Source organism: Panicum hallii, chromosome 4, assembly GCF_002211085.1.
Source record: "Panicum hallii strain FIL2 chromosome 4, PHallii_v3.1, whole genome shotgun sequence".
Taxonomy (NCBI): domain Eukaryota; kingdom Viridiplantae; phylum Streptophyta; class Magnoliopsida; order Poales; family Poaceae; genus Panicum; species Panicum hallii.
In genome coordinates this window covers 46,620,665-46,636,816 of record NC_038045.1, presented here as the reverse complement: position 1 = coordinate 46,636,816, position 16,152 = coordinate 46,620,665, and the positions used below count along the sequence as shown (strand labels likewise).

The window sequence follows — 16,152 nt, the reverse complement described above, 5'->3', positions numbered from 1 at the left end:
ACTCTCATCCCGCCCTTTCATTGGGCGGGAGGCCCCCATTTTTCGAAATATTCCAAACCGGCACCCCTTTTTCAAATTTTAATTTCTTTTTAACCCTTTTTAAAAAAAAAGTGGTGAAAGTGAAACCCTATCCCCAGTAGAGGGGGAGAGGGAACCGAGCAGCCCTGTCATCTTCATCTCCTATTTGCTATTCCTATGGAGCTCGAAGATGACGTCCGAAAATCGCCGACAGCTAGAAGCGAGAAGCAGACAGAGATCCAGACTGCCTTTGAACTTAGAATGAAAATATCAAGTAATTTAGGGGGTCTTTTCAAAAATATACCACAAACAAAGACTTCATTGCTGCGTGGAATTTTCTTCTTAGGGACCATGTGCAAGATGTTCTAGGTCCGGATTTGAACGCGCAGATCACGTGCGTCCGTTTTGGATCCGTCGGCTCACATACGAGCACGGTAGCACCTTGAGGCCGAGGCTGCCCTAGAGCAGGAACCCTCCCCCCACCCCCACCCCCCCCCCCCCACCCCGGCGCCGCCACATTTGCGCCTCCTCCTAGGCGACCTCGCCGGCGGCGAAAGGACACAGGTACACCTTCTCCTACCCTATTCTCGAGTCGAGAGGTGTCGCGCTCGCGCTCCCCTCTGCTGGTACGCCTGCACTTCCTGCGGCATCTCCATCTAGGCTTATTTTCCTTCCGTCGGCAAGTAACCCTAGCCTTGCTTGTTCTTATTCTTCATCCAGAAACTCCTTTTGTTCCGGGGGGATTTGTTTCGCTGGGCGGGCGGTGAGACCCGGCTTGTTTCAATTGAAAGATGAGGAAGCTCAAGTTCCACGAGAAGAAGCTCCTCAAGAGGACAAATTTCTTGGAGTACAAGCGTGAGGGTGGCCACCGGGAGGCGCTTGTGACCCAGCGCTACCGCCTCGTCGAGAGGGACGACTACAAGAAGTAAGCTTCAAATCAGTTTTTCTGTTGGTACTGAATCAGTTGGAGGATTGCATAATGTTGATCTTCAAGCGAATCATTTGATAAAGGATTAACTGAAATTTTGTGGTTGTTGGGCTGACAGGTACAATGGCATATGCTTAATGGTGCAAAAGCTCGTTAACATCATAAAGCAGATGGACCCAAGAGATCCTTTCAGAATCGAAATGACAGACATGCTGCTTGATAAGCTGTAAGTTACAGCCAGTCCACTTTTCTCCATTTGGTTGTGAGATATATCCATGGCTTTGTGGATTTTGAGCTGGACTGTTAAGATTACATAGCTATAGGACATAAACTATACGACTTGCTTCTGCATTTGGATTGTAGATTTCCTGTAGATTGCGAGGACTTTCACCTGTATGTAGTAAGCCAACAAAGGGCAGGGTGCTAATGTAGGAATAAACTATTGTTTCATTCACTACTTCAGATATATGAAGAAGATTAAATCAACACATGTCAATGTGTCGAGCTATCAGTGTATGAATATTGAATTTGCTATAGCGTAAGTATAGCAAAGCTTGCTTGGGTAACCCTCTCTGAGACTAGGAGCTTTTCAGAGCATGGGGATACCCACTATTTGTCTCTTCCTGTGATTGGACTCTCGACTTCTTGCATCTGCACTGGGCATAATAGGCACAGGCTAACATCTGTACTGGTGCTTTTTCCTTGAGCATGGCAATGGATATCTTTTCTTAGAAACAATTATTGACTTCCAGACTACCTCACTACCAGGCATGGATACCATGAAACTTGCTATGATACTATTTTGGTTGAGCATGTTTGTCGCTGGTATCTCAACCTATTTCATTTTGACCAAATCATTTAATGTTTGTCCAATTTAGTATTTGCATTTTTTTCCAGATTCTGTCTGTTACACTTTTACCATCTCCTCATTTGTGTAACCTGACAGATTTTCTTAAATTTCAGATATAATATGGGTGTAATTCCAACCAAAAAGAGCCTGTTAAAATGCGAGAACCTTTCAGTTAGCGCCTTCTGCAGGTATGTCTTTCACATGTCGCTATCTTTTCCCTTTCAATCAGTGAGAGCTTTTTTGAAAGTTGTGTTCCGATCAGCCATCCAATTTCACTTCTTTTTTTTGTGCTTGATTAAGGGCTACGTGTACTAGAGTATGTCATGCAATTTTAGCTAACCACTGAGATAACAATAGTATTCTGAATGAGAAACAACATGGTATACTGCCTTCCACCTACCTTAAAATTTTGCCAAATTACTGTAGGCGGAGACTGGCAACAGTAATGGTGAACCTCAAGTTTGCAGAGCACCTTAAAGAGGCGGTAACATACATCGAGCAGGGGCATGTGCGTGTAGGTCCAGAGACTGTTACGGATCCAGCCTTCCTTGTGACCAGAAACATGGAGGACTTCATCACCTGGGTGGATTCCTCAAAGATCAAGAGGAGAGTCATGGAGTACAATGACGCATTGGATGATTATGATTCCATGTTTTGAGAAAATCATTCAGTAGAAATTTCTGCGGCATCAACGTAATATTAGCTACTTTCATATGGCATTCAGAACAAAAAATCTGTGGCGATTGTTTGTTGCAGGGTACTTGCATTTGCATTGCATACATTATACAAGTTCATAGTTGGTTGCCAACACATTATGTCTGATGTAGTGTGCGATTGTCTTTTTAAAGGTGAGTTTTATGGTATATTGCCGGGTCTGGATACCCAAGTTGTCTGAGTTGCCCTCACGATGTTTTCATTCTGCAATGCATTTGTGTTTGCCTGCATTGTTGAGATCTAAAATGGTATTACGCACTCCCCCATTCTGCAAAAGTTCAGTTGGAATCCCTCATTCTGCAAAAGTTCAGTTGGAAATTGGAGAGCGTCGATTCTGTGCTGATGTCGTTGAGCCTTCAATTGGATGCCAGTTGAAGGTAACTAAAATCTGTGTAATATAAAGCGCACTATTAAACGGCACAAAGATTTTCAGTAAATTATGTGCAAAAAGGTTAACACCAACAGCAACTGATGAGGTCTGAAATGTGTCAGCATTAGAGGAGAAACAAGCAAATTCAACGAAACATACATCAGTCGACGTGCTGCAGCCTGCAGGGGGCTGTGGACAACCGGGAGTGTAAGATTTCCACTGATAACTTTTCCATTTGCGAAAAGTGCTGCTACTAGTGGTTTAAGGAGAGCAGTAAAATTCGATGAGTTTTGAATCTGAAGTGAATTTTGAGTTCTAGGTATGAAACTTGGTCTCTAATTTCAACGTTAAGCAAAATTTGATTTCATTTTAAAAAAATTTACAATTAATTATAAAAGAGAACATATGGCATTTCAACCTGTTATTCAAGTGGCACTTAGAGAGAGCTTCGTCTTACCTATAGACCGAATGACTACACATCTTAGATGTGATCCAAATAGTGTTACACACAAGTATCAAATTATACAATCCAACTTTAGAATATTAGGCCACGAAACAGGCAGTTTATAACCGCCCGTGCGCTCCGATGATGCTGATTCAAACTTCACAGCTTATGTAACGACAGTTCGCATATTCCCAGCTCCGTCCAAAACCAAGCACCTCTTTGGATCATTTCAGAGTATGCTTGGGTGAGGGAGCACACCTCAGGACTTCAAGGATCAATTCAATATACGGACTTGAATCCCAGATCACGTCCATTCAAAGCCCAAACGGACATTTAGAGATCACGCGCATTGTGCAGTTTCCGCTAACCAAATCAGAACATATTTATCCAAAATAAAAACCACATCAGAACATCAATATTGTTGCTGAACAAGGCTCCACATATAACAACATATAGATATAGGGGTAGGCATCACACAGATCAGAAGGGGCACGCTTTTTTATTCAGTATATATATCAATATGTACTGTTTCCCTATACACAAACATATGGAAACTATATCGAGGGGTACAACATGTGGGTGACTTAATCTTCTAGTGGGAGCAACAACTGTCTATCACTGTTGATCAACTAGGGGGAGCCCTAGAGCCCAGTGCTCTTGAAAGCTCCCTAATGAAGACGGACTTCTCCTTAGCTTCTTTATCACCTTCAAAATGCCATTTTCGGGACATCTCTTCAGCCTGTAGTTACAGAACATGGGAAGGTACATCAATATTTGTCTCGGAATCAACACCCCAAAGCAGACATGATTAAGACTGAAGTATAATGTACTGCAGGGAAATACAATTAGTAAATATCTAACCAGAAATACAAGAACAGTGACCAAGTTTTCTTACCCAGCTTCTTAATGGAGCTATTTGTTCCTTAATCATATCGGCTCGAGGCTGCAATGCATCCTTTCCTTTAGTTTTAACATCGTCTACCTGAAAGGAGAAACTAACGTTGTTTCAGAGGGGCTATTTATCACTTAGATTTTTATGCTTCAGTTCCAACACATCTTCTGCATTGCTACTTGTATCAATGATTGGGTTCATATCAGATGCTCAACAGTTTAGTATGTATTGAGTTTTGTATGTGCCAGGAAGGAAATTAATAAATTCAAATTTTGCTAGTTCACATCATCATAACAGCAAAAGCGGAACTTGATCTGCTATTGCATGATCCATGTGGAACCAACTATTTCAAATTTTCAATATCTTTGATCAATAGTCTCAAGGCTAACCTCCAAATTTTTCATCAAAGAAACATATCCACAACTTATTTCACCAGTAAACTCCTAATTCATTTCCAAAACACAAATCTGTTTGCTAGGCACCTAGTCCACCAAAACTTTGCCATTTCCCAGATTGCCGAAACCTTATTTAGGAAACTGAACTCCACTTGCCATGGGGGAGTGCCAAATGAAGCATGACATGGCACCATTGATGGTCTTGCTGCTACACCCTATGTCCCTATTTGTATTTGGAGTGGCACTACAGATATCACTTATAGGATTAAAAACTGAAGAGAAATTACAGATCTACTTAGCATATGGAATCTTTGATCAGTCTAGAATCCTAGGACTTATTTTCCCATTACTGTGCAACATGATGATTACGAATTAAGTAACTAGAGTTTGTAGCATAACTAGTTAAGAGACAATTGAGGACCATACAAGACAGCGGATTTCATATGAGGAGCATATCAAGAACTGAAGAGAGCAAATACCAATAAAATAACTAAAAATCAAGGAATTTTGACAAGGGAAAACAACTGCAAAAGTCTTAAAACAAATCATAGAGTTTAAAAAAGACAAAGAAAGATAGAATTGCATTACATTGTTTAAATCATGGTAGGGTGTACTTTCTTTTTGTTAAATGTCCTGCATTTTACTTGGATATGTTCAAGTTCCATGCTTCCATGACTTACTGAATGCAACTGTAGCTTATTTGCTGTGTAAAACAGCACAGCTGTTGCTCCTCCGAACACCAAAATAGTTGCAGCAAGAAATGCCTTCCCAACTGTAACAATCCAAAATGAGAACGAAAGATCTCAAGAACACCAGAGTTCAAAATTTGTTCAAGCAAATGTACTCTGCGAATATCCAGCAATTACGGCCTTCAACTTCTCAGGGTCCATGGGAGGTGGGTTCCTATCCCGCCGCCTCTCATTGGCTGTTGACGCCAAGTAGTTAGGTTGCTCGGTTGGAAGCTGCCATCTGCAAACAAAACCACAGAAAAGAAAAGAAAAGAAAAGAAAAGAAAGTGACAGCACATTATTAGGTTCCATTTAACAGGCACAGCATTAACTCAAGTACATCATAGTCATAGCATAAAAAACGCTCAGTTAGCAATTCAATCAACAAGTAAGAATTAAATATGGCATGCCACAGAGATGAGAAAATATTTTTCTTTACAGATACTGAATGTTGAAACACGTGGTACTAAATACAGTTCACTATGCCTAACAGATAGCATGCAAACTTCAACTTTTATTAATACATGGTTCATTTGCACATTTCTGTGAGTATGCATCTATGCATCCTAGAGACTAGATGACTCTTAATCAGTGTTTATGTGTAAGTCACAAACACTTTGCATGTCCTCACATGTAAATTTAGGAGCAGGTAGAGGTAGAACACCGCTAACAAAAGAGCATTACATCAAATGAATTGGTCTGTACAATATAATGGTACTGATGAATGCATCGATTAACATGAATGAACCTGAGAACCAACTTCATATGAAAATGAATCCATCAACTAATGCAACCGTGTGCCACTCTAGTGTACATGTAGATTGGTATGTGATTTTTTTTTTCACTTTACGCCTGCTAGATATTACTTGCTCCGGTCAAAACATGCATCTCGCGTATTCACGAGTGCACAATTGCAGAATTACTTGTGGATACCTTCAAATCAAAGCATGAGGCATGAACGATAGGGTACAAAAATTAACCAGTGCGCATACTGGCACAAAACTGGGAACTACTGGTCCACTGTGAAGTGTGAACTACATCTTTGTACACAAGAGTCGGAGAGAGACTGAGAGGCCAATCAATACCTTCTGGGGCCGAAGGTGGCCTGCGGCAGCGAGACGTAGGAACGGAGCGGGTTGAGCGCGTCGGGGTGGACGCCCGCGGCCTCGGCGCTACCCGGTGGGATCGCCCAGCGGGAGGACGCGGAGAGGGAGGGTTGGGCCGGGGGCGGCGTCCCCCTGATGGGCACGGAGTGGCGGAGGATCTCCGGGAGCACGTCGGGGGAGGGCGGCGCCGACGCCCCGCCGGGCGCAGAAGCGGATGCCGGGAGCTTCTCAGCGAGGCGGCCCACGGCGGTCTTTGACTCATGGAGGAAGTACGCGCCCTCCTTGGCGGCGGCGATGCGGCCGGCGAGGAAGCTCATGGGTGGCGGCGCGGTGCTCCGGTTCGGGCCGGCGCGGCGCTATTTGATCGATCAGGTGGTGTGCGGCGAGGTTTGGATTTGGGTTTTTGACGCTTCCTCGCTTGGGGGGCGTGTCCGCGTGTGTGTGCTTTTGTAGTTGACGCGGCCGTTGCGGCGGTGCTACCGTATGGAGTGACGTGGAGTGCAGCGGGGCCACATTTTCCGGCAACTACTTTTTCTTCTCTTTATTTTTCTTGTTTTCTATTCTGTGATTCTCCATTTCTTTTGGAGTACCCCAAATTCATAAAAAGTTACTCGGGAAGTGTAAGTAAAATTGTAATACAAAGTTTATATTGGCTAGCCCCAAAAGGAAACAAGTGTTGATACAAGACAAGACGATTTGTTGGAAAATCCAAAGAATAAAGAGGAAATTCTTTTGAAGTAGGGCACTAGAGATCTTTAATTTCCCCATTAACAATAAATTGTTCACATTTTAATTTGATAGACAATTTGTGCAAAGGCATTAGAAACTCATGCATACGACAAGACTTCAATTTAAACCAGACTTTTGATCAGTACCGTTGATAAACGAAGAGGAACAGAAAGGGAGGGAGACCAAAACAAATAAATGGAACCTCAACTAGTGTCACATGAAAAAAAACCAAAGGAACAATATCCATACTGTTTGTTCATATTCGATCAAAACATAAACTAAATCCTGAACCTAAATTCAGAAATAAGAGAAGGAGCAAAATGAAGAGAAGTTTTGTACCATAAATGTCTTGGGCAGCAAGTAGCATCAGCTAAACATTCCTTCCCCTTCTGCAAGGTATCACAACACAGTTTCTTCGTCTTGGTCAACAAGTCCATCTGCCACATCAGTCAGCTATAGCTGCTGTCTGCTCTACCCAGATAAGAGGGTTAAGCTGTTTTGACCAAGTTCTGATATGATAATTAATAAAAGGTGCTACTTCTCATATGCATCAGAAAATCTGCGAGTCTGATCTGTGGCACTAGCCATGAAACACATAAAATGAGACACCTTGGTCAGGCTCTGTTTCAGATCAGAACTGTAACAATTAACCGAAAGGACTCTGTACAAAATGCCTTCCAATAGCATTTGTAACAATACCACAAATCAAATGCTATTGTACATCACGCTGCCCATCAGATCAAAACCAATTCTCACTTCTGTGGGCATTGAAAACGAAAAAAAACAATAACAAAAGCAAAGAAAATAGTACCAATAGAAGCACTGTAACAAACACGAATATACATGATTGCCCTGGGATTAGCACAGATTGAGTTTGCACAAAAAGGAGCATTCCTCTCACTGATAATGAGATCTTTGGCAATTTGACATAATCTTACAACATTGCTATATACGCCTCTTATGGTACAACGCTACTCGATGAACAAAAGAATGATAAAAAGGAATCCAAAACTCGAGATGTCACCTGATCCATCAAATGATAACAAATCACAAGGAGATATCATATTCAGTTCACAAAATTCTAGCAAGCTGACTTGTCAAATGATAATCTGAGTACAATTAAGGCACTGTTAAGTCCAGAAATCTGTTGCTCTGGCTTGCTCAACACAACATTCCTTTGGTCAGATGAGATGGTACATCTCCATTCCCAGAATAGTTCAACTACACCTCATGAGAAATATGGCGGCACTGATGCAGATGCAGAATCGAGTCCCTGATCCACTTCCATCACACAGGAGCCTCTGCCAAATAATCCAAATCCAACATAATGTTCAATGGTAGATCACAGATCGCATCAGTAAGAGAATGGATGAAGCCGGTCAGCTATACTGCTTCTCTACAGTAACTGTAAGAGCTCAATAACTGTATTTTTCTTGTTTCAATTTGATTCCAATAGTAGTTCAGGAACAAGAGATATGCCCAGATGTCAGCCGAAGCACAAAAGAACTAGCTTTGGTGATCTCATTGGCATAGTCTTTCTCTGGAAAAAGTATGGGTATAGGCACAAGAAAGTATCAAAAAGTCTCAATGCTCTGTTCTGCACATGCACTCTGGACATCGTGGATGTCTAAATATGCTTCTTGCAACAGGCCTCTCATGAACTTGCTTAGTTTGCTGTATGAGTTTTCTTACTCTTGTTTGAAATTCTTGCCACTCGATCGTGCCATTCTTCACAAGTATGCTGGCTAGCCGCCGTTTATTTGGTCTTATTGTTGGAAGGTTCCCACCACCATAGTACATGCGGTAGCCTTGAACAAGAGAAGAAAACTGACTTCCTGGATCAGTCATAGCAAATGCATCGGCAGCTGCACATGCAATGAAGTCCAGAGCTGCCAACTGCAAATGGGGGGAGCGCAAACAGATTATTCAATAAAGTGTAGCCATAATTCACAGGATAATAATGTAAATTGCAAAATTTTATAACCATTTTCTTATCATTTAGGTCAGCCTAGCAGTTGCTGCCTTGCTGGCTTGCTGCACGCATGAATTACCTTTACCTTGAGAGTTGAATATAAAATTAGCACTTCCCTGGCACTGCATGTGTTAACCTCTATATATGTGACAATCATTTTTGGATAGAATCTATTCAGCAGTCTACAAACGAGTAGGAACAGTGTACCTGCATTTTCTACATGGATGCTTACTTTCAATATACATTTTGCATGCTAATATTGTCTATAACACTTCTCTACCTAAATCATACAAGAAGAGATCAAACAGAATATCTTGCAGAAATTTACCTGAGATGAGAAATTCCTAAATGGTTCAAGCTCAGATGGAGAAAGAAGGGTTTCTTTAGTTACTAAAGCAGGATAAAGATGACTTATGGCAGCCATCCTATGCCTCCCTCCATAAATTTCAGCACCTGCAATGTAAATATTTGTGCTGCGCTTGAAACCAATAGCAGCTAGCATAAGCACAGCCTCTTCAGGTGCAAGGGGACATTTGCCTTCAGACCGTAAGAAAGCAGCAGAGGGCAACCTGACATGGTATGGTACTGTCAGAAATGCTTGTTGATAAAAAATACAGCAACAAATCAGTATTAGAATGATATTTTGGTTTAACATGACAATTTCCCAGCATAGACAGGAAAATACTGCTTATGGTCACCCAATGTAGAACTGCATACATACTTAGTCGTCTTCTTCAGTTCTGTCAGAACAGGAAAATGAATTTGGCGATAAGCTTCTAATTCATCTTCCTCATCTTTGCCACCACCAAAGTAACACAATGAGTATGCAACCATATCAATCTCAAACCTGAGATGAACAGCCAGGTATTTCGATGCATCACTCTTGTTTGCACTGGGAGCAGACTTGACAGCAAACTGGCCTAAAAGATTATCCTTCAAAGGCGACAAATGGGACCTATGGCCATGTAACCTCTCTACAAGAAGTGCACCCATTTCTTGAATTTTGGGCACAAAACGAAGAGCATGGAAGTTACATCTGCATCGCAGTCTCTGCGGAACAGTACAATACAGTTAGAGCAAGCAATTGATATTTTCCTAGTGGAAGGAATGAAAACAGTATCAAGGTAAGCAATATTCATCTGCAATTCTATGAGTTGCCAGTCATTCATATCTAGACAGTTCACCACCTTAAGTTACATTACATTACTACACAACTCCATGATGCTGACACAAAAATAAACATTTCATGTCCCAGTAAAAGTGTAAATGCATCATTGTGTCAAACAATTCAAGAAAAATTAATGAACTTGAACATGCAAGGAAACCATTCAGGTACTAGAACCGGTGCAGTTGAATATTTACTATTGAGAAACAATATCTGCATGAATAAATAAACAGGCCATAAGAAGATGTTATTACGTAGTAGATTTGTTTCAAAAAAGTACTTCCATACTGATACAACTGACAATTTTATTAGATTCTATAGATATACTACAAATAATAAATTAGCAGTCCACATGATTGTACAGAGACCATATCAAATTTTCAATGTCCAAAATGAACATATGTGTGACTGATGGGAGTAATACCTGAAGGTCAGAAGGTATTGGATCAAAAGATAAGCGATTGCCAAATCCTATAAAGTGAACAACTCTGTTCCTCAGTAAAATTGGCAGTATTTTTTTCACGTACAAACTGGGCTTTGCCTCTTTCATGACATCTGTATCATTAACCTACAGAAGAATAGAAGTTAGACAAACTATAAGACAATTTCCAACAATGTACTTTCTGTAACTTTATGCAAAACAGAGATCAATTACTTACAAGACTACCGATCACCTCCAAATCTAATGATTGCAGCTCTACTGGAAGATCCTTTACAATCCGAATATCAGATTTCAAATAATTGATAAAATAATCCTCCTGATATATATCGCCAAACTGACTAAGATATCAAATTTAACTTGTCATTTATGGAGAACATAAGATTCAGTTATCAAAACAAGATATCTGAAACACCAGAAATACGACAGTTGTTATTTAAAATGATAAAGTATACCTTTTGTCCAGCCAAACATTACTGTAAAAGAATTTTGGGATGACAAGAGTTGCGTTGAGCAGCCGGGAGATTGTAACAGCATTGCAAATCTGTAATAGAAGAAAAGAAAATGATTGAAATCAATGGCATAGCTAAAAAAAATGAACTACTTCCCTGAAGGCCTGTTCTGTGCTCTATGTAATCATTCAATTCACTTGAACCCAATATTAAGCAAAATTGTTGGAGTAGGATTCATGAAACAAAGATTCTTGTGATCCTTGGCCAGGTTGCATTATTATAGTAGGGCTAACTTTCTATTGAGTATACAAAAATTTGAAAGAGAATGTTACTGGTATAGTTGGTCAGAACTAAATTAGAAAGGCAAGTTCTATTCAATTGTGAAGCCTATAAAATAAGACTCTGTGATATTGATTATTGCCACCCTGCATTCTTAATTCTAAATAAAAGAAGAGGCAAAAAAATCATTTCTTATATGCAACAACTGCACACAAATAGTCTCTATACATGAGATTAAAAGAAATTTCGCCAGAAGCTTTGAGGAAGAAGATTGAATATATATTTGATGCTACATATCTACTTAGGATTACTGGACTACTCACCGCAACCCTTTGCTGGTTTATGCCACCATTTGCGCTGATCATGATGTAACCATTGGTTCCCTCTTCAGTTACAAAGAATGGATGTTAAAGAAAGAAACCACTGAATAAATAATATGCCGGAAACATGAAAATAAACCGATGCTAAATATCAAGATAAATGCAAATTGACAACATCCAGTAACATAAACTGATAATCACCTGATGCTTCCCAATCCCTTTGGTCAGAACATGGTTGCCACATAGTAGCATTTATCGGCTCCTCCCACAAATCGTTAGGTTCAGGCCTGGTCTCTGCCTAGGTAATATATGACCAATGACATATGTCAATGCGCATTTATGTGCAATATATGGCCAATTTTGAATATGCAAAGAACATGTAGCTGCATTTGTGAATGTTACCTCTGCCAAAGCATGGGCTGCCAAAGAAAGCAGACGGGTAAGCATAACCCTGTGTGGCCCCTTCCCCTTAGCAGCGCCAGCCACCTCTTCCTTAAAACATTTCAGTAATAAAAATCATGCATTGGCAACAATGAACTGAGTATAGCAACATATATCAGGATGAATTCTCTAAAAGGGTAAAGTTCATGGCTTTGATGGCTACACATAAGTGCAGCATACGAACACTCTTGCTCCCCAGTCCCCACCTCCAACCCAAAATTACTCACAAACCAGGCCAGATTGAGACTTGCGAGGTACAAGTGAGAAATGGCACAAATACACTCTTGGTTAAGTTTGTCATCAAGTCATCAACTACCGATTCCTCGCTCTATATCACTCCCCACATAAACCTAACCGGATGAAAGCTACGGGACACTCATCAGCGACTAAAAGAAGCCAGTCATGGCATTACCAGAGTCGAGAGCGACGAGCTGTTGCGGGCGGCGGCGTCCGCGCGGGGCGGGTGGCGGCGCAGCCGGAAGTGCGGGCGCGCGGCGGGGTCCTGGAGGCGGGAGAACATCCACCAGTTCATGACGAAGAAGAAGGCCACGAGGGCGCCCCAGGCCAGCAGCCCGCGCGGGCGCCGCCACCCCCTCCGGTGCTGCTGCTGCCGCCGCCTCGCCCGCTGCAGCGGGGCGGCCGCCGGGGAGCTCGCCGCCGCCAGCAGCGGCAGCGGCAGCGGCGGGGGCGCCGCCTCGGGCATTCCGGCGCTGGATTTGGATCTCGACGAGCCGGGCGGGTTCGGTGGGAATCGAGCAGAGCAGGCGAAGCGTAGTGGCTCGTCGGATCCCGCGATCGCCGTGGGATTAGTTTAACCCACGAGTGTGATTGCCAGGTTAACTTTTTTTTATTTTTATTTTATTTTTTTTGGTGCAGGCTGAGCTCTGCAGATCGGAGACGAGGGAGAGGGGCAGGAATGGAGTGGCAGGAAAGGAAGGAAGCCGCGGCCGGTCACGTGCGTCGCGCGTGGGCCTTTTTGCTCTCCCCGGGATTCGCTGCAACTGCAAATTGCAAGTCAGGTGAATGTCTGTTGCTACCTTATGGTGCTTGTCTATGCGTTTTCCTTCTTTTAAAAAAACAGTAGAGTTGCCATTCATATTAAAAGAAGTTACTCTAGAAGAACGATACTCCGTATCTCTCTCATTACAATTTATTTTGACTCTTTTATATATATATATAATTTTACTAAATATTTAGATACAGTGTACATATACCAAAATATACGTATCCAGAAAAATCAAAACGAATTGTAATTTAGGACGGATGTATTAATATATACAGCTGTCTTCACCAAACCCCAGCCAACAACATAAAAACACGGAGCTCAACAGAACATTCCAAGGCACAACAACAAGAAATGTATAAATGCACAGAAGGAAAAATGATCCATGGAAGTTATCCAAATTGCTTTGCTCCTGCCACTATCCACATTGAAGCGTCATCCTCGATCTCTTGGAGTAAGTGTCGGTTTATGCACTTGTGCTTGGAAGCCCTTGTGTTTCGGATTTTTTTTTTCAAATCTCCTAGCACACTAAGTCGAGTAATGGATGTAGTCCTGCCGCACAACTTGAATTGGCAAAGTTCGTTCGCCATTGCTGTATCGAATTACTTTGAGTCCAACTGCTTCGAAGGAGATCCCTATTGGCCACCTAAGTAGCTAGCTCATTCCAAATGTGGCTAGTATGTCTGCATTGATAAGGTGCGCCTATCTGCATAGGGGGCAGGTGCTCGAGTTCGCACGTCCACGAGCTTGTAGTCTGTCAGGAAGTCCGTACGCAATTTCGCAAGATTAGCTGAGCAAAAAAGTTGCATTTTGACGGAGACAATACCTTCCGGATGACATTCTTGAAATTTATCAGCACACTTCCTATGAATCGAGCTTGATACGTTGAGACTATCGTGCCCTTTTTTCGAGTTTCTACGCAATTGTATCGTACACGTCCGAGCGCAATTGGATGCCTTTGTGTCACTTCTCCACTACCGGGCAAAATCCATAAAATGTTGTGCCCAAGAGTAAATAGAATTGAGACTTGCTTGAGCTTAAACTAGTCCTATTGAATTGGGTAAACATTTTTTTCTTGAATACTCTACTTACCTACACCTGGACGAAGATTGGCATAGAATTATCAGAGCAGTAACAATAGGTTCTATTCCGACAAGCATTTCTTTAAAGGTGCCGTCGAAAGATATGGGCTTACCGCTTAACCAAGTTTTAGCTATTATTTAAATGAGCGCAAATTCCTAGAGGCACTCAACATTTGGTGTCTTGGTGAGGCACATTTGAGCACACCAAACATGATATAATAAGAATGAAAAGTGTCGGTGTTTCGATCACCGGCTAGTAATTAACGTCGCGCTTCTTAGTGGCTTGATGGCTAACAATCAAAGGCAAGAATTTAGACTGGTTCGGCGAATGCCCAGTATGGGGTGATGTTCTTCATGTTCCGCACGTTCGAATGTTGGGTGCTTACAACGAAGCGCTTGCAAGCGGTGCGTCTGCGTGTGCTAACATCCACAAAGCCTCCTGAGAGAAGGCCCAACTCCTCTTTATATACCTGGTGGACTGGCCTACATTACGTGAGAGAGCGGTGCCACGCCTCCTGGGGTTAGCATCCCAGGAGGGAGCTTGGCTATCCTACACGTGTCCTGTTCCGAGGCCCTCGGCCGAACGTGTCCCGCCATTTTTAGAAGTCAAGTCTCGTCCGCCCGGTCCACGGCGCCGCCTGACACGCCCTTGGCCCTGTTCACCTTCCGTGTGGCAGGGGATGGTGTCGTCGTACTTGCGGCACGCCCCTCCTGATGCGCCGGGACGGGCCTCTTGTCTGGCCGGCAGGGCCAACCTCCCCTGCGGTGGTTGGGAAGTCGGGCACCCCTTCTTCCGTGGCCGCCGAGTCTGCGACGGGCCCCGCTAGCTCGGTGTGCCTGCGCACTCTACGCCTAACGGCAGAGGGTGACCTGGTACGAGCTGTCTCATCATGCTGACGATGGTGCCGCGACCAGCATGAGCGCTGGTCGCGACGTCATGATGGCCCGGCTGACCAGGAGCGCTCCCGCCGGTCCTCAGGTCTTTAGGCGGCGCCTCTACTTTGACTGTCGGGCTAGGGGCGCGCACGCACGTCCTGTTGGATCCGGCACTGTTAATGCTACCTTGCACCTTCCTAGGGGATCTTAGGGTCAGGCTCTTTTCTGAGATCGGCTCGAACCTCCCGACCCCGTAGCAACGTTGTGGGTCGCGAGGGCGTCACGTGCCTAGGTTCAGCCGTAGTTGGGCCGCGGCGGTTTCATTCCTTCACTGGCAGGCCGGCACTTGCCGCGCCTTCGCCCTGGTAGGCCAGGCCGCCTGGTAGCGGCTGGTTAATCCTTGCTTAGGCCCTTGAACGCCGTGCTTTGCTTAGGTTTTTGAAGGCCATGGTTAGGGGTATCCGTGGAATTTAACTTTGTCAAAAAGAAACCAAGTTTTCTCTGAACCAAAACTTAAGGACAGAGATGTCACCGTTGGCTACGCGTTCCATGAGAACTCTTGGTGGAGTACTGGAGTAGTGGAGATTGGGGTGTGAAACGGTGGAAAGGAATATGTGGAGAACGCATACAACTTCCATATGTAGAAGGGATGTGGAGCTTCATGGGTTCTTTCTCCTTCATTTTTCTCATCCCAACCTTAGCACTTCTAGAAACTTATGCATTTGTGGATACCGTGAGGAAGCTGACTAAACAATGTTTTAGTGGAACATGTGACATGATGTAACTCAAAACTATGCATCAGCAACCTGTCTCACAGAAACACCATGCGAGTCTTGTCAACCTAGTTTACAAGGAAAAGTGGTTCTTTACCTATTCTAGTAAATTAATCCTATATAATATGTCCAAAACTAGATATTGATTTCTTGACATATCTTTTTGGAACGAAGA

General features: G+C 43.0%; 3 protein-coding genes across 7 annotated transcripts; 1 reads left to right on the top strand and 2 right to left on the bottom strand.

Moving 5' to 3' along the window:
* The first annotated feature begins 509 nt into the window (after positions 1–509).
* On the top strand, positions 510–2,691 carry LOC112889474 (U3 small nucleolar ribonucleoprotein protein IMP3). Of its 2 annotated transcripts, none has more exons than XM_025956144.1 (5): positions 510–582; positions 739–943; positions 1,065–1,172; positions 1,910–1,984; positions 2,223–2,691. In XM_025956144.1, the coding sequence occupies exons 2-5, from the start codon at positions 810–812 to the stop codon at positions 2,452–2,454; spliced, it is 549 nt and encodes a 182-aa protein (XP_025811929.1). In that variant the 5' UTR covers positions 510–582; positions 739–809; the 3' UTR covers positions 2,455–2,691. The 2 variants fall into 2 exon arrangements, with proteins under 2 accessions (XP_025811929.1, XP_025811928.1); XM_025956143.1 differs by having other exon boundaries at positions 511–644.
* Positions 2,692–3,766: 1,075 nt separating this feature from the next.
* Positions 3,767–6,892, bottom strand: LOC112891058. Of its 2 annotated transcripts, none has more exons than XM_025957959.1 (5): positions 6,426–6,892; positions 5,457–5,581; positions 5,293–5,384; positions 4,221–4,307; positions 3,767–4,064 (listed from the first exon to the last, which is right to left on the bottom strand). In XM_025957959.1, exons 1-5 carry the CDS (start codon positions 6,761–6,763, stop codon positions 3,951–3,953), a joined length of 756 nt encoding a protein of 251 aa, XP_025813744.1. In that variant the 5' UTR covers positions 6,764–6,892; the 3' UTR covers positions 3,767–3,950. The 2 variants fall into 2 exon arrangements, 1 of the variants encoding a protein (XP_025813744.1); XR_003228402.1 differs by having other exon boundaries at positions 4,049–4,064; positions 5,201–5,384.
* Positions 6,893–7,998: 1,106 nt separating this feature from the next.
* LOC112891056 (O-fucosyltransferase 15-like) lies at positions 7,999–13,147 on the bottom strand. 3 transcript variants are annotated; one of them, XM_025957955.1, is made up of 10 exons: positions 12,656–13,147; positions 12,205–12,294; positions 12,004–12,100; positions 11,806–11,867; positions 11,207–11,295; positions 10,972–11,092; positions 10,737–10,880; positions 9,869–10,197; positions 9,476–9,716; positions 7,999–9,071 (listed from the first exon to the last, which is right to left on the bottom strand). In XM_025957955.1, exons 1-10 carry the CDS (start codon positions 12,944–12,946, stop codon positions 8,760–8,762), a joined length of 1,776 nt encoding a protein of 591 aa, XP_025813740.1. In that variant the 5' UTR covers positions 12,947–13,147; the 3' UTR covers positions 7,999–8,759. The 3 variants fall into 3 exon arrangements, with proteins under 3 accessions (XP_025813740.1, XP_025813741.1, XP_025813742.1); XM_025957956.1 differs by having other exon boundaries at positions 12,205–12,290; positions 12,656–12,789; XM_025957957.1 differs by having other exon boundaries at positions 12,004–12,096; positions 12,656–12,707.
* Between the last annotated feature and the right edge of the window lie 3,005 nt (positions 13,148–16,152).

Bases quoted from the DNA above. Each gene is read 5' to 3' on its own strand.
- LOC112891058 (XM_025957959.1), bottom strand. From the start codon at position 6,763: ATGAGCTTCCTCGCCGGCCGCATCGCCGCCGCCAAGGAGGGCGCGTAC. The intron at 4,308-5,292 runs GTAAGTCATGGA...TTCTCCTTTCAG, and splicing joins ATAAGCTACAGTTGCATTCA to GTAGACGATGTTAAAACTAA. The intron at 4,065-4,220 runs GTAAGAAAACTT...CTGTAACTACAG, and splicing joins TAGCTCCATTAAGAAGCTGG to GCTGAAGAGATGTCCCGAAA.
- LOC112889474 (XM_025956144.1), top strand. From the start codon at position 810: ATGAGGAAGCTCAAGTTCCACGAGAAGAAGCTCCTCAAGAGGACAAAT. The intron at 944-1,064 runs GTAAGCTTCAAA...TTGGGCTGACAG, and splicing joins GAGAGGGACGACTACAAGAA to GTACAATGGCATATGCTTAA. The intron at 1,985-2,222 runs GTATGTCTTTCA...AAATTACTGTAG, and splicing joins TCAGTTAGCGCCTTCTGCAG to GCGGAGACTGGCAACAGTAA.
- LOC112891056 (XM_025957955.1), bottom strand. From the start codon at position 12,946: ATGCCCGAGGCGGCGCCCCCGCCGCTGCCGCTGCCGCTGCTGGCGGCG. The intron at 12,101-12,204 runs GTAACATTCACA...TATATTACCTAG, and splicing joins CAGCCCATGCTTTGGCAGAG to GCAGAGACCAGGCCTGAACC. The intron at 10,881-10,971 runs GTAAGTAATTGA...ATTCTTCTGTAG, and splicing joins TGGAGGTGATCGGTAGTCTT to GTTAATGATACAGATGTCAT.